At 41.9% G+C, this 16,650-nt stretch overlaps 1 protein-coding gene across 2 annotated transcripts in view; it reads right to left on the bottom strand.

The window, feature by feature from the left end:
* DCT (dopachrome tautomerase) overlaps positions 1 to 16,098 on the bottom strand; it is a 30,229-nt gene extending 14,131 nt beyond the window's left edge. For both annotated transcript variants that reach the window (XM_023754721.1, XM_014456795.2), the window contains exons 1-6: positions 15,804 to 16,098; positions 10,234 to 10,533; positions 7,627 to 7,727; positions 7,323 to 7,489; positions 5,036 to 5,215; positions 3,291 to 3,426 (exon numbers count right to left, since the gene is read on the bottom strand). In XM_023754721.1, the coding sequence (XP_023610489.1) occupies positions 3,291 to 3,426; positions 5,036 to 5,215; positions 7,323 to 7,489; positions 7,627 to 7,727; positions 10,234 to 10,533; positions 15,804 to 16,098 (1,179 nt within the window). The remainder of the gene's footprint in view (positions 1 to 3,290; positions 3,427 to 5,035; positions 5,216 to 7,322; positions 7,490 to 7,626; positions 7,728 to 10,233; positions 10,534 to 15,803) is intronic.
* Between the last annotated feature and the right edge of the window lie 552 nt (positions 16,099 to 16,650).

Raw genomic sequence — 16,650 nt, 5'->3', positions numbered from 1 at the left:
TAAAAACTTATTTAGAGATATATAGTATAGATAAATAGAAGTATAGCTACATAGCAGAGAAGGTAAGCACCAGAAATGCATAGGTATAAGCTGATGGCTGAGGTGATAGCCAAAATAATGGAGTGAAATACCAAGTTAGAACAAGGCAGACATCTTCCAGAAGAGCAAAGATGGCTGAGGAGACCTAACAGGTAAGCTTTCCCTCACCCCTTCTTATTAGTGGTTAGGACCAATAGTCCACATTTGTGACAACCCTGTTATGCCCAGATTTCAGGATCCCCAAGAAACCACACCAGGGAGCCAGCCGTGTCCGATGCAAAAGCATAAGAGTCTTTATTCAAGCCCGGGCTTGGCTCCCCTACCTTCCTTACTGACGCAGCAGCAAGTGGCAGAGAGAGAGCTAGCCCTGTGGGAAGAAGGTTTTATAGGGGGTTGGAGTAAGGGGAGGAGAAAGGACTGTGGGCCCTGCCGATTGGCCAGGCACAAGTCGGTGTCTTGTTACACAGGATGTGGTCATATCTATGGTGCACACTTCCCTTGATTGTCATTGGTTAGTTTAAAGAAGTCCTGGGTGTGGCTAGCAGAGGCTTGGGCTTCCGGGAAGAAGCCTTGCCAAGCACATGGCTGCCCAAAAATGGAGGATCCAGGGTAAGATGGAGGGCGTAGCCCTTACCCTGGGGCAAGATGGACGGCGTAGTCCTCGCCCTTTCAAACCCCTTCATTTATTGCTACCACACAGATGGGAGAAACATTTTTTAGAAAGAAGGAACAGCTCCAGCAATTGCTCCCGTCTTGGGATTTCTTACAGCTCTCTCTTACCAAGCTTTTATCTATCTCGGAGTCCAGAACACTCCCTCAGCCTTCACACCACCAGGCAAGCTGAGAGTCATGGCAGCTATACCTTTACCCTCTCTCTTCGAATCTCCTTTTTTTTGTACTCTGGATGGAGTAAAAATAATAATCATCTTTGAAATACCTCTGACTTTGTCTTGTCAGTAAATCAACTTAAGGCACAACTGTCTCCTAAAGAGAACAAGATGAATCTTAATTAAGGTTTGGAAATTCAAATGCAATACACAGTTTTCTAATTCTTTCCCACCAACTACTATAAAACACATTGATATTTTTAAGATATTCATGTTGCACTTGACAGTTTCTATACTGCCTTCATAATACCCTAATATATTATGAGTTGCTTTAAGGAACACAACACTTTTACCCAACACCAGACAGAGGCTCTACATAGTTCAGTGAGGCCCCCACACTGCCCAAGGCAGGACTGAGTGAAACTGATTTGATTTGTAATCCTGTGCGCTTTTGATTTAGTCATGTGGCCTCCCAGGAGTTCAGAAAAATAAACTGCTATACACTGATGGTTTCAGGATGTTGAAGCCTTAATCTCCAATGTGACTATATTTGGAGATGGGGCCCATAGGGCGGTAATTAAGGTTAAATGAGGTCATAAAGGTGAGACCTTTAGATGATAGGATTAGTGTTCTTCTGAGGACACACCAGGAGTCCACTCCTTCTCTCTGAATAATAATATAAACTCGAAATACTGGCAAAATAAAAAAGGACCAGGAGGGAAATTTCTTCTTTAATTGCTCTGAAACCATCTATCCAAGACAGGTGAGTAAGCCAGGGCAAGTGGAACAGGGAAAGGGAGACAGACAGTTAAAAGGCCAAGCAGTTTACAGCTATCTAGTAAATCACAAAACCCTCTCTTCTGTTACCAAGGACACTTAAGAGTAAATGGTTTATACTTTTCCTCCCCAACCAGAGGGCAAATAGCTTAAATCAACCTACTCAGGAAGATAGATAACAGAAATCCGATTAATGCCATTTGTTCCAATGATGGATCAAGTGAAGGGAATAAATCTCCTTTTGGTGCATCAGCATAAAGCTGATGAATATTCTGCTGAGATCCTCCCCTAAGACCTTCCTTAAAGTCCCTTTAAAGCCCTCAAGGCGAAGGACCCAGGGCACATTCTCACTCCCAGGAACACACCCACACCTTTCTTGCCCCTCAGGTATTCATCTCCTAAACTCTAAGGCTCCCCATGAGACTTGCAACCAGGAGAGCAATAGGCAGCGGCAGCTCGTCCCAGGCTGACCCCCTGAACTCACCCCCAAGGCCCACTTTTCTCTGACTTTGTGGTGAGTCAAAGCAGCCCACCTCACCTCACCTCTTTCTCATAAAATTTCTAGGGAGCCAAAACAGCCCTGCCTACCTTTCCTGTTGCTTCTTCTATTGTAAGCTCTTGTTTTATTTTCCCCGGCTTTAATTAACGTATTCTCAAAATCACCTGGACTCGTGTTGTAAAATCTTTCCTAAACTAAATCAAGAACCCACAAGCTACAGGCCAGCCAGAGGCAGACCTGATGCAGACCCAATTTCTTTCTAGTAACAACAGGACCAAAGAATACACCTTCAGGTTTGCAACCGACCCAGCTCGGTTTGTTATTTCAGCTCTAACAGGTTCTTTTATACTATATCAGAAGCTCCTGCAACTGGGGGGGGGGGGCGTGTAGTGACCATATGTCCCCCATCTCAAGTAGATTTGCTACTAGGTGGTGTGTAACAATGAAAGCAAGTATAAGACCAAATTCTAGTAAACCTACAAACACTTATTAGCAAGTAGACACAGAAATAAATGAAAGAACCTGTTCTTGTACACCCAGGGACATCCGTGCTCTCCTCTGGCAAGTGTCTTGCATGGAAGATTCACTCTGAAGTGGACACAATGATATCTGACAGCTGGAGCAGCCAAGCTCAATCAGAATGCTTTGCGAAGTGAGGTGACCAGAACCCAACACCAATTAGAGCTTTGGACCATGTGTGCTGCTTCAAAGGTGCCAGATTGCTGGACTTCATGCAAGGGTCATGGTGTCTGCAAAGTCCTTGCAGCCCACCACTTCTCTTCAATACCACTAAGTTCACCAATTAGAAATCATTTCTCATTATGCTGACTTATGGTATAAATTATGCTAAATTATGACATAATATTTAATATCATTAGGCTAATTTCTGAATCGACCTCTGGACAGTAAACTCCTATCTAGGATCATTCCAAAGCTAACCATCTCCAAAGCACAAGTTTCTGATAAGGGGACTTCAAATGCTCTCTAACCGCACCAATGGTGCAGATTAAAATTAATTTACATAGGCATACATCCCATTGTTTACCCAGAGAATAAAACACATACCAAACTTCAATCTTATTGAAAAGCAAATAAAGTCAACATATAATGTAGAAAATCTTTCATCTATGCTGAGGCTTTGAACTTACCACAAATATGGGATCATTGGCTGCAGAATGTGGCAAAGCATTTGTCCCGTTCAGGAAGGAATGAACCAAATTGTGAAGGCTCATCACTTGGGAGTCCAGGGTTCCATCTGCTTTGTCAAACCCCTCCAGGGCATTCCTGAGAGGAATCGGTATGTCAGCAACAACAGTGACGAATTGATAAAGGCTTTTCATTTTCCCCAACCTACTGAATCATCTTCTAATTTGAGATTGGGTAGGGAAATGGGGAGCTCTGCCATGGCTCATTAACTAAGAAGTAGCCCAAACCGTTAATGATGATCTCCTCTAAGGGGAGGGAACTCTTATTCAGCGCTGGTTCTGCACCTGCTCAGTTGGGTTATATCTCTTTAGTGTCTGTATGACAATTTTTTACCTTCACATCTGTCTCCTAGGCCAGGCAATGAACTCCTAGAGAGCAGTTTTCTTCTGAGTTTTATTAACAGGACTCAGTACCACACCCAGCACATGGTCTGTGATCAGTAAACGTTTTTAAATCAACATATACTCTTATATTCCTATTTCTCAACTGAATAGACCTGCAGCCTGACTGTAATATATATATTCAGTGTTCTAAACACATCCCCAAATTTCCCTTTCTTTTTTTTAACCTTTCCATTTTCAGTGTCCATACCCTAACTCAGTGATCCTCAAATTGAAGCATATAACAGCATCACTGGAGAAAAACACTTATTTCATACCCCACTTCCAGAGTTTCTGATTCAGTAGGTTCAGGCGGGGTCCTACCAATTTATATTTCCAGCCAGTTCCAAGGTGATGCCAATTATGGTTGTCTGGGCACCACACTTTGAGAACCACTCCCTTAAATCTATATGGAATGCAATCTGTGTCAAAAGCATTTTTATCACAATGGAAAACTAATGCATGTTTCTTTTCAAGATAATCTTAAAAGTTGCCCTTTATGTCACCTTTGACACTACCCTGAGGACTGTGCCAGCCCATCACAGACCCTGAGATCTGTTACACTTAGCACAACCTCTGCATTTAACTTCAGTCTCCCCACACCCTGGCCCCAAATAACCCATCAGTTATATAATTTATACACAGAAAAGAGAGAAAACCAAGTTTGGGAAAAGAATATGAATCTATCCACCATTTCTTTTTGGAGTCTCATTTATCCACCATTTCTTTTTGGAGTCTCATTTATCTTTGTTTAAAATATTACTTATATACATACATACATATTTCTCATAATTCTTAAAGTTTATTTAGAGGGAGAGAATTATTAGCTGACCTTTAAATTTCAAGCATAGTAATGTTATTGCTGTGTTATAATTTGAGTTGCATGAAGCCTGTAATTCCCCTCTGAGATATCAGACCCCCATTTTAAGATCTATGGCAGGCAGATTTAAAAAAAAAAGACAGAAAAGTATAAGAAAGATCATGAGCAAAATTATTTTGGCAAATATTTTTAAAATACTATAGTTGATGAGGTTCCCTGGTTCTGAAGACTATACCTATATGTGTACGGAACTTAGAAATATTTAAAAATGGTTCTAAATAGCTAAATTATTAAAACTGCACTATTAATTATAGTGGGTGGATGATGACTTTTCTAACACTAATTCCTGGTTATCCCCTCTTATCAAGCCCCTCCATTACTTAGTTTTGTCTCCTAACACCTGAATTTCCTTTCAATTCATTTCAACCACGAGCATGAAAACCTAAGTGTTGTCAAGTGCCCGTCTTACACAGCTCAGAGCACGTACCTGAAGCTGAAGGTAGAGTTCTGGAAGAAAGGAGGATTGTCAAACTGCTTGAGAGACAGACAACCTTCTATGTCTTTTAAGGATGGCAATTTCTCACCGTTTCTTCCCGCTTGATTTCTTCTCAACAAACCTTCATAGGTTCCATTACACAGAGTGACCCGGCGGTTGTAGTCATCTAAGCTAAGATTTGTACCGGGATTACAAAGAATATGTCTTAATGTGTCAATAGTATCATAACTTTGGGCCAAGCATACAATACAATGTATTACAGTTACCTTAAAGGGTCAAAGATATGTGGTAAAAGTACTACCTCCAAAAGTAATTATGTATTAAAGACTTTCAAAAACATAGATGCAAAACTATAATATGTGAATAGATATGCATAATCATTATATTTACTATTCCACTGGAGAGACTGTAAGAGGGCTTACAGATAAGATGTTGATTCCTATTATGTGCATTTGAATCTTGAGTGATAGAAGAGAGAAGAGGGTGACCAGTACTATACAAGCTAAGCCAGTTGGGGCAGAAGGGCCTGTGTACTAAGAAAGCATTTAGGCAAACTGAAGGCAAATGGAGGTGGTCGGAGTGAAAACAGATAAAACAATACAGAGAGGAGGTATTGGGGCAAGCGCTGTATTAGCAAATGCTCTAGGGCAGTGGGGATGGTCATGTCATGAACATGGAGGCTGAGGAAGTTCCATGCCCCCCAAAGATTATATTCCCCAGGCCTATGGTGGTCTGACATTCCACCATCAGAATGCCATCCCACTGAGAGAAATAACAATTTAGAGCTGTTTCTGAGAGGGTTTTAATGGATGTACCAGGGATGTGGGAATAGAATCAGCACACAGGAGGATGGGAGAGGTCAGTTCCCTAATACTAGGCAGGGGGGAATACCAAGCAGGCCTCCAAGGCAGCATTTCCAAGTGTGTTCCAGTGAGGTGGTCTGTGAAATAGGGGTGCCAGGGTCACGTAAGTATAGGCCCCTCTTGAAGAGTAATAATTCGCTTATAGAAGAAAAGCCCTGAGACATTCTGAAACTAAACAAAACCTTTTTAGTCAGCATTCCCTAAATTTATAGAAAACTCTGTCGCATACCACCTATTAATACCTCAAGGCATTAAAAGAAATGGTGCTTTATGAAATTATGCTAAGTCATGTAAAAAGCACTTGTTAACGTCCCCCTGTGGTGTGGAGCACTGTTCATAGGGCTGTAGCAAAAGCTTAGGATCGAGCGATGGGATCCTGCAAGCTAGGCTTCCACCCCTGAAAGTACACACATGCCCCGGCTCGGGGGTGTTGACATTGAAGCTTTGTGCCCTGGACAGGGGAGCTAGCTCAGCAGGGTTAAAAACCGGATTTTGTAAGAAGCAAATGAATAAAGGAATCCTCTTGGGAAATTTTTTTTCTGAGATCTGTGCCAGGAAAGAGAAACAAATTCAAGGACTCACTGAGGACAGACTTCTTCCTGGGCTGCAGGCTGCTTACCTTCTTCTGTGTTCTTTAGTACAGAGCCTATCCTCCCCCATCCCTCTCAACTCCCAGCATCCTGTGGTCCAGCCACACCACACTGCTTCCAAAGACTTTCTAGCTTCATATATGATATTCCCTCTACCTAGGACACACTTACCACCCTCCTCTACTTGGTTGAGGTCTGTGCCTCCTTAAAGTCTCAGAATAATCATCTCTATCTCTTAGAGTCTTTCCCTACCCCTCTCCTTGGCTTTGCACAGACATCTATTATGATACTTCCCACCTTGTATTGTAATTTATTTACAAGCATTCCACCTTTGTAAATATAAAACAATATTTTTTAAAAGATATATTTTATTCACTCTTAAATTCCCAGCATTATTACAATGCTTAGAATATGACTGGTGCTAAAATAGTTGACCCAAAATGATGGCCAAGCACATTCAACTCACAAATGTGACTTTCATAACTTTTTTAAAAAATCCTCATCCAAGAATATGCTTTTTTATTGATTTTAAAGAGGAAGGAATGGAGGGGGTGGAAAGAGGGAGAGACCTACCGGGTATCAAACCCACAACCTGGGTATGTGACCCTTCAGTGCATGGGACTACACTCCAACCAACTAAGCCTCACCGCCAGGGCCATGCCTCTATTTTTTATGAAAGAGTTTAGAATTTTAAAAAATCCCACCTCCCCCAGGAAAGTCATTTGCAGAAACATGTAAACAGAACCCAACATGCACTAGAGACAGAAATATAAAGTGACTCGCCATCTCGCAGACATAAGAAAACCCAGTGTCAGATGTGATTACCTATCACAGACAATTTCCCAGCTGGAGAATCTTGAGTTCTGACTAATCAGAGTCGGATCATCTTGTCTTGCTGCCCCGAGCAGTTGGTCTGTACACACGTCACACTCATTCCTCCCAGTGGCAAAGTTCCAGTAGGGCAAAGCAAAGGACTCATTGCCAATAAGTCGCTAAAAGCAAAGGACATGCCTAGTCACTTAATCCAGCCATCAGATAGAACAGGAAAGCATATAATGCAAAGAATGTTATGGGTCTTCACCAAATGTATAACAAAATGTAAGGAACCAAAAGTATGGTTTTCACCAACCTGGAGATCTCTTTCCAGCCACAACAAATGGTACCGATGCCAGGTGACAAAGGCGGGTCCTTGGTGTGAGAAATCAATGGCCTTGTAGGGGCGCCCTGGTCCTAAAACAATTGGGAAACTAATTAGAGACCACAGAACAGAGTTTTTTAAAAAGTTAAACCTTACCTAGGATGTGTCTGCAAAGCCAATAAATCCATGGTGTTTTAGTCCAAAATAATTGTTTTGGTCATTTATCTTTCTGAAAGCAACAACAAAATCATTTCAGAATCAACTGGCACTTTTAGGGTGAATTCTTCAACTTTCAAAAGTTTGAATGTCAACGGAGACCCAGAGAAATTCAGATCACTTTCAGCTTTAAAAGTCCATGTTATATATTTAATGAAATCAGAGTCTCCAAAGGAATAGATCATTAAGACCTAAATGAAATATATTTTTAAAAGATATTTTCTAACTGATTCTTTACAAATGAATACATTTACAAGGGAAGGATTAATTAAGAATAAAGCATCTTCTAATGCACGCAGTCTAATTCAGCATTTATATAACCAAAAAGAACTTTCACGGATTTTGCCTTAGCCATCAATCAGTTAGAACTACTGGCTGACAAGTGTGGTCGCCGACACTAGAAGAGAGAAAAATACATTCAAACCAACGTGGCTGGCCACTGGAAATGCCAATTTTACTGAAAAGTTGTGGGCCATTTAATGACCTCCCTGCTGCCTGTTCCATCCTTCTTCCCCCTTTCATAACAGCTTTTGATGGTTATGTAGAAACTTTAGCTAACTTTAGTTCTTTTTCAAAGTACCTATAATAACTTCAGAGAGCTGAACAGACATGAATATAAATTTAATTCCTAGATTCGACCAGAAACTATAGTTTTTCTTTTACTCTTGAGAGACTAGCCTCTCATAAAGCAAAAATTCCTCAGAGTCAGGATGGGAAAGCTATAAAGGTTTATGGCCAGAAGAGCCTCCTTATCTCTCGATAGAGAAAGACAGATGCGTACTTGAGAGGCAAGTGTTTTAAAGACACATGGAGGAAAGGACTGCAGCTGCTGCTGTTGGCTGTGCAGCCCTTTTTAAATGTTTTAACCCAGAAAAAGTTTAAAGTTCTCAAAACAGAATGATGGGGGAGAATAATATTGTATGTCAACTGTAAGGGAAAATTTTGTTTTAATTCAAAAAAATAAAGTTAAAATTAAAAAAATGATGAGGGAAAAGCAAGTGATGGGGAACCAGTGATAAACAGGAGGACAGTCAATTCCAATTAAGAAGGGGACTATTCAAAGTGAGCTTCATGTCCTCATGAACCCTCACCCCAGACAGGGTCTCCCAAAGTGGGAATAATAGCAGGTATAACCAAAGGTTCAGAACTGCACTGAGCAGACGCTGGAATGGACTCAAGCCCCTCTGGAACAAACTAGGGTTTATGGTTTTCACCTGAGTCAAAAACGACTGAGGATGGAGCAGAACCTACTAGATCAGTGGTTCTCAACCCTCTGGCCCTGTAAATACAGTTCCTCATATTGTGACCCAACCATAAAATTATTTTCGTTGCTACTTCATAACTGTAATGTTGCTACTGTTATGAATCATAATGTAAATATCTGATATGCAGGATGGTCTTAGGCAACCCCTGTGAAAGGGTCGTTCGACCGCCAAAGGGGTCGCGACCCACAGGTTGAGAACCGCTGTCCTAGATTAATGAAGTTCCTCCCATTCCAAGTCCTACCCAAGCCCCAATTTTTAGGATCCAGAAGGGCAAGGCACCATTTTCTCAAACATCAAACATAACTGTAGTCCAATAACTGAGCCAGAAGGAACACTACATTGTTGTGGCTGTGCTTTTTCTTGACAATACAACTCCAGAAAAACCCTGGGGATCCCAGCAGGGCATGGGCACCGTAGATGATGACCTGGGAGTCTAAAGACTAATACGTGTGAGTTTACTGGTAATGACACGCTTCCAACACACACTCTAATTCTGCCCAAAGAAGTGTCATGTGGTTTAGCATGTGTTTAGTTAATTCCTCTAATTTGAAGAAAAGGTCAGAGAGGGCTCCCATGGCCAGATTTAAAAAATGTTTGCTGCTGGAATCAAAAGAAATTTGCCTTGCCCTGGCTGGTGTGGCTTAATTGGCACTGACAGGTGGCCAGTTCAAGTCCTGGTCAGGGCACATACCCTGGTTTTGGGCTCTATCCCCAGTAGGGTGCGTGCAGGAGGCTGCTGGTCAATGTTTCATATCGATGTTTCTCTCTCACTCTCTCTCTAAATTCAATAAAACTATTTTTTAAAGGAATTTGCCTTCAATTCACCATCTCTTGCCTTTGAGAATTAATAGCTTTGTAGACAAGATTGGACTTCAAACTCAAAACACAAACTACAGGAGAGAACATTTTCAAATGTTTGCAGCTGATGTGCAGGAAGAAACTGCTCCAGCCTAACTTTAGGCAGCATTTGACAGTTCTCTGACTTTTTCACACACCTACCCCTTCCTTCCGGTTGTGCTCTTGTTAATTAACTTGTCTGAAATTACTTTCCATCCACCTACCCCACCCCCAAACACAAATCGATGATAATATACGTTAATCTAAGGGGAAAACCCACCTAATAATGTATCTCTAACAGAATAATAATGAAGCCACACAAAGAAATCATAAATGCTGCAGTTGGCGATCTGTGGCTGGGTCCCGTTGGGCCCAAGCAGGCCCAGCCAGTGTTGCGTGGTGATCACGTAGTCAGGGTGTGTGGTGTTCTTCGCGAGGTCTAAGGCACCCAAGAACTGCTCCCTCTCCTGAGGGGTCAAAAAATGAATGTTCTTTCGAATAACTGGTGGTTTCTTCTGATCGCAGTTGGGGCCAGTCCAGCCAAACTTGCAGTCTCCACAGTTAAAGCCAGCAAAGTTTCCTAGAGTATTGGGGATGGGGGCGGGCGGGGGTGGGGGGGGGGGGGGCGGGGAGAGAAATGGAAGAAGTAAGTTTACGTCCTTTGGAATAAATTTCTGAAGTTGAACTTTGGGATAGAATGGATGAGAAGATGACGGTGCTTGCAAGGGGGAAAAGAAAGCCAATTTCCTTCCCTTACTCTCTTGAAATGTTTGTATCTCAAAGTGAACTGGACACTAGAGTGTTCCCTAGAAATTTTTCCTGCAAAGAAACAGGATATCAAGTGTATTACATGCTGTTATGGACTCAACTGTGTCTCCCCCCAAATTAATATGTTGAAGTTCTAACCCCTAGGACCTCACGATATGACTGTATTTGCAGACAGGGTCTTTAAAGAGATAATTAAGTTAAAAGGAGGTCATTTGGGTGGTCCCCTAATCTGCTATGACTGGTGTCCTTATAAGAAGAGGAAAGTTAAACACAGATAGTTGCACAGATAGTGATGACACAGGTAGAAGACAGCCAAACCTGCCAACATCTTGATCTTGGACGTTAGGCCTCCAGAACTGTGAGAAAATGAATTTCTGTCAGCTAGTCTGTGGTGCTCTATGACAGCACTAGCAATCTAAGCGCATGTTGTCATCTATACTCTCCTTCCTCTCATGGGTCATGATTCTCTCTATCTCCCTACCTGAGACTGACCTACCTGAGACCGAGCGGCAGCCTCAATGTCCACCTGCTGAGCCCCGCTATCCTGTGGCATACACTAAAAGGCTGACACAAGACAGTTCATTGGTTTAGAGGAGAGAATATACACTAAGCTAAAGGCGAAACCAACATATATAAGCTGATTTCCAAGAATTCAGGTGAAATCTAACATTAAGAAAGTTGGTTCATTTCACAAAGGAGACAGAGTTAATGCAAAATCAATGAAGACTGGCAGGTCATAGAGGTGAATTAGCTGCCATGGCATCAGGAAGTGGAAATCACTGCGGGTTCCCTGTGTTTGCACAGACTCTCTGCTCTTTCAACCCAGAGAATGAGAACTAGGCAACCAGTCGATGTGTCTCTCTCACATCAATGTTTCTCTCTGTCTCTTACCCTCCCTTCCACTCTCTCTAAAAATCATCGGAAAAATATCCTCAGGTGAGGATGTACAAAAAAAAAATTGTACATCAACTATTATTGAAAAATAAAAAAATTAAAAATTCATGTTATACCATGTCTCAGAGAAAATATTCCAAAGCTCTGCAGATCCTTTTCATTTTTTAGCTTCTAAACCTGATCTCAAAAATCTGTTAAATGCTGATGACAACTGAAAAGTGCAACAATTTAAAACCCTAGCACCCAAATGTTTATTTCTTTAATTTAGACTTCCTAGTAGTTCAATCCACCATAGCAACAGCAAAAAATAAAAATAAAAAAATAGAGGGCCCTTTTAGAAATGAAGAGAAAGGGCCCTTTTAGAAATGAAGAGAAAGAAAAAATAAAGGTTCCCTAGATACCAATCTATCTAGCACTGAGTATGTCCTTGAGCAAAATCTACTTAGCACTGGGATAAAAATGGAAAGAGACTAAGGGCAACCAAACCATGCACGTTCCTACACGAACTACATCAGCTCAACCTCAGAAAGCTATTAGACTAAATAAGCTTAAAGACCACCGATTAGTGGATTTATAAGGAGCTCTAAATAGCTATTCCTTTTAATTAGAGATTCTATTATTTTAATAACAATACTTTATACTCACATAGGGCCTTTCATCTACAGAGCTCAAAAGGATTTTACAGGTGTGGTTTCATCATTATCCCCATTCCAGAGATTGGAAAATGGAGGCACTTAGTCACTTGTACAAACAAGAAGTTCTCAGACAACTATTCAAAAACTATTTGGTGTGCATGTTTTTCAAGTCTAAAGACACAGCTGCAACTGGTTAGTCTCAGAAAAGCCATGTGGCAGGTAGGACTTATAAAGTGAATGGCTAAGTCTCCTGAAATTCAGCTCTTCCTGACAATTACGTTCAATAACTTTTGTTTTCAATTTATCCCCACAGAGAATAGAGAAATGAGAAATTCTCTCTAGAGAATTTGAGCACTTAATTTAGAGTCCCCCCCACCTCAGAGTTTGCATTTATTTTAATTAAATAGGCTAAAATATTCTACCAACTTCAAGATCATAGAAACTATGGTGTGTTAATTTTTATTTTTATTTTTTGTGTGGTAAGAACACTTACATTTTTAAGTGTGTAATACATTATTGTAGGTACAAAGCTATAGAACTGTCAGTTATTTTGCTCAATCTGATTAATTTAGATAACTCATATAAGTGGAATCATGCAGTTTTTGTCTTTCTGTGACTGATTTATTTCTTTAGCAAAATATCCTCCAAGTTCATCCATGTGTTACATATTACAGAATTTTCTTCCTTTTTTGGCTGAATAGTATTCAATTGCACATATATACTGCTTGGCTAGGATGTGGAGAAATTGGAAACCTTGTGCACTATTGGTGGGAATGCAAAATGGGGCAACTGCTTATGGATAACAGTATGAAAGTTCTTCAAAACTTAAAAATAGAACTATTATATGATCCAGCAATCCCACTTTGGGGTATTTATCCAAAGGAATTGAAATTGAGGTCTCGAAGAGATATTAGTATCCCCACGTTCATTGCAGCACCATTCCCAATAGCTAAGATGTGGAAACAAACTAAATACCCAGCAATAGATGAATGGTGTGCTTATTTTTCCACTGATTTAACGAAGTTCAAGGTCATCAGTAGCCTATTTGCCAGAAGCTAATCTATACTTTTTTTTTAAATCCTCACCTGAGGAGATTTTTCCATTGATTTTTAGAGAGAGTGGAAGAGAAAGGGAAAGAGAAATATCGATGTGAGAGAAACACATCAATTGGTTGCCTCCTGCACGCACCCCGACCAGGGCCCCAAATGGACACCCAGGGTATGTGCCCTTACCTGGAATTGAACCTGGGATCCTTCAGTCCACAGGCCAATGCTCTATCCACTGAGCCAAACTGGCTAAGGCTATTCTTCTTCTTTAAATTTTGGGTGACCCCAGTGAATCCCAGAGATCCTATTTGCAAAGTAATTATGAGGCTACCAGAGAAGAGGGTTTTGGAGCACTCACGATTAGTTTTAAATTGTGAAGACTGGCGCTTAAACCATGAAAAAGCTACCCTAGGAAGGCAAGCAACTCACTCTTCAGGGAGAATACACGGAAAGACATGTGTCTTGCTTTGGGACATATGACATCACAGTGATTACTGTGCCTATTAAATAACTTTCCAGCTCAGTCACTAAGGATTTAGTCTGGTGCCCTGAGTCCCAAAGAAAAAGACCATCTCCCCAATGTAAGTGGAGCCAACCAAAGTGGGGATGGAAAGAACTATGGTCCTGTATGAGTCTGGATAAATCAATTCATGGAAGAGGGGTAAGCCATAACTTGGTAGTGGGTCTCTGAAGTAGTCATGGCCGTGACAATGGCTGGAGTTGGAGACCATACACCATACACCTTGAGGAAGCCCTGCTTCCTTTGATTGGCTTATGGATGTGAGAGATCCTTACAGTCTGGACTTACAGGACAGGCCCTGTTTCTGGCCCTCTGCCTCGTAGGTATGTTTATCCTCCTCAGAGCAGGGGATCCCTTTTATGTTTTGAATGTAGGCCACCGTGACCCCAAATTTCTGTCACTTCTAGAGAAATATTTATAAGCATTCCCTCAGGAAAGAGAAATTACAATTATCCCTTCTATTCTGCCACTCTCTGTTCTTCCCATCCCCATCTTTTTTTAAAAAAAAAACTTGTAACACAGGTCAAAAAGATAAAGTAGATGGTGATAAGAAGAATGGACATTTATATCTGATTTCTTAATACCTTCTGTCTCAGAGATTTCCAACCTGTGTACTTGCGGTACTCTAACATTGATTGATCCGGAAATAAGTGTTCTGGAAGAAATTTAGTTTCAGTCCATACAAAGAAATTACTGTGTGGTGTGGTTTCCAATAACCCAAGTAATATGAAACCTGCTGTTTCTCATTAGACTACAAAGCCATGAGAACCTACGAGATAATGTCTATAGAAACAAATGCTCAATTGGTTTAGAAAAGTGGACAGTAATATTCAATATGCTATTAAAAAACTCCTGGTCACAATTAATACACAAGGCAAAATTAATAATTTCTTTGAGTCATAGAATTAACAATATGACTACAAAATGATTACAAAGCCAGAATTATTTTTGAAGTTTAAAAATACCAACATCACTCCTACTTTAATATCACAATCTTTTGTACATTCTCTTGGTTCACTTTTTACAACCTTACATAGTTCAATTATCTGTATTTCCCAGGGTTTTGGTATCATATAAAAATATAATACAACATAATTTAAAAAAGAAAACCCCTTACGCAGCTGGACACGGCAGGACAGTGTCGAAGGGCTTTGCTGAAGTTGCCGCTTATGTTTTCTGTGTTTCACATGCCCTGCCCGCCTTTGAGAGTTTGTCATGGCTGTCACAGCTGCTGAGCATGGAGGGAGTCCAGAGAAGAGGATCTGAGAAGGCTCAGAAGAGCCAGAGGCATAAGAAGTGCGCAGGGATTTCAAAGAAACGGATCATAAGAGAGACCAAGGCCGAAAAGAGGGACACTGCGCAACTGTGAAATGCCCACATCGAACCCAGAAAAGAGAGAGAAAAGCCATTGCTCTCCGATAACAATCCTCCCTCCCCAGATCACAGAGACAGCTTGGCCCCGCCACATCTCTCCAGCTTTGGCAAAGTTACGACCCACCCAGGCATAACGTCCCCCTGCGTGAGACCTGTCGAAATCATTCGAAACTCGGACACTCAGACGACAGGACACCTGCCTTCCACGCCCGTCTTCCAGATGCCAACCTCACCCGCCCCTCTCTTCAACAAGCGCAAACCCATTTCGGGAGAGGGCATTGACTCCATCGTGAAAGGACTTGCTCTGGCTTTCAAAGCTGACTCCTGAGCCCTGTAGCTTCCAACAGACAAGCCAATGGTATGTTGGCATGAGTTCAGATAGCCGGGCTTGGCTCATGTCATATTTACTTAGATTCCATAACTACATGTACTAGAGGGCGTGGAGACTATAAGCAAGACATGAGCCTTCCTCAATTTGCTCCCTCCGAGAAACAAACTTGGATTGCCTTGCAGAGCCTGGCCTAGCCGTCTCTTCGCTGGGGCTCCTTTCCCAACTGGGCCCTCCCCACGCAGTGAGGGGCAGGCCAGGTCTCCCCCCGGGGGTCTGCCTCACCTGTGCAGTTGCAGGTCCGGTTGAAGAACTTCCGTGGCCACCGTTCTCGGTCATCCTGGTTTTTCAGGACATAAGGACCACTCCAGGGCCTGGTGTCGGCTTGCACCTCCGTGCACTGGCCCCGGCCCTCTTGAGAGCCACAGACGTTGGCCGGCTCCACACCCAGCGGCGGGCAGCACTCCTTGGCCACCAGGCTGGCCACCGTCATGCAGACCCGGGGGAACTGGGCCCGGGCTCCGGGCAGCATTCCACAGCCCAGCCAACTGAGCAGAAGCCCCCACCAAAGAGAGCGCATGGCTTTACAATCGGGGAACTTGCTCTCTCCTCCTATACTGCTTTCTTCTTGTCTTCCACTCGAGCTCTTGAGCATTCACTCCGTTTTTTATTTTTGTTTGTTTTTGTTGTCTTGTTTTGTTTTTGTATATTTTTGTTTTGCGGTCTGTTCCTCTCCTCTTTAAAAAATACCCGCAAAATCACAGAACCCACGCATGTGCACGTGTGTACATGCACACGCACAGACTATTTTATGTGATCCAAACAACTCAAACAAATTTAATTTTATAGAAGCGCCTCTAACAGCCAGATTTAATGAGGGTAGCGCTTCTCACCATCTTCCCCGTTAAATCAGGCTTTGTCTAATTGAGTTAATTTGCAGAGCACTCCAGTCATACTACTTATTATGCTGGTATTTTTAACCCCCCTCCTTTACTCCTTAGCCCATGACTTTAATTGCCTTGAACTCAGTTCAAAAGCCAAACACCGGGCTGCCTTTATTCCGTCTGGATTGCCAGCCACCGGGCCTCGTGGGGTTTGTGTAAGGGCTGGGAGAAGCCATCATTAGGGGGAT

The sequence above is a fragment of the Myotis lucifugus genome, unplaced genomic scaffold (genome assembly GCF_000147115.1).
Source record: "Myotis lucifugus unplaced genomic scaffold, Myoluc2.0 scaffold_64, whole genome shotgun sequence".
In the NCBI taxonomy this organism is placed as follows: Eukaryota; Metazoa; Chordata; class Mammalia; order Chiroptera; family Vespertilionidae; genus Myotis; species Myotis lucifugus.
Note: the sequence above shows the minus strand (reverse complement) of the source record. Positions and strands in the feature narration are given on the sequence as shown.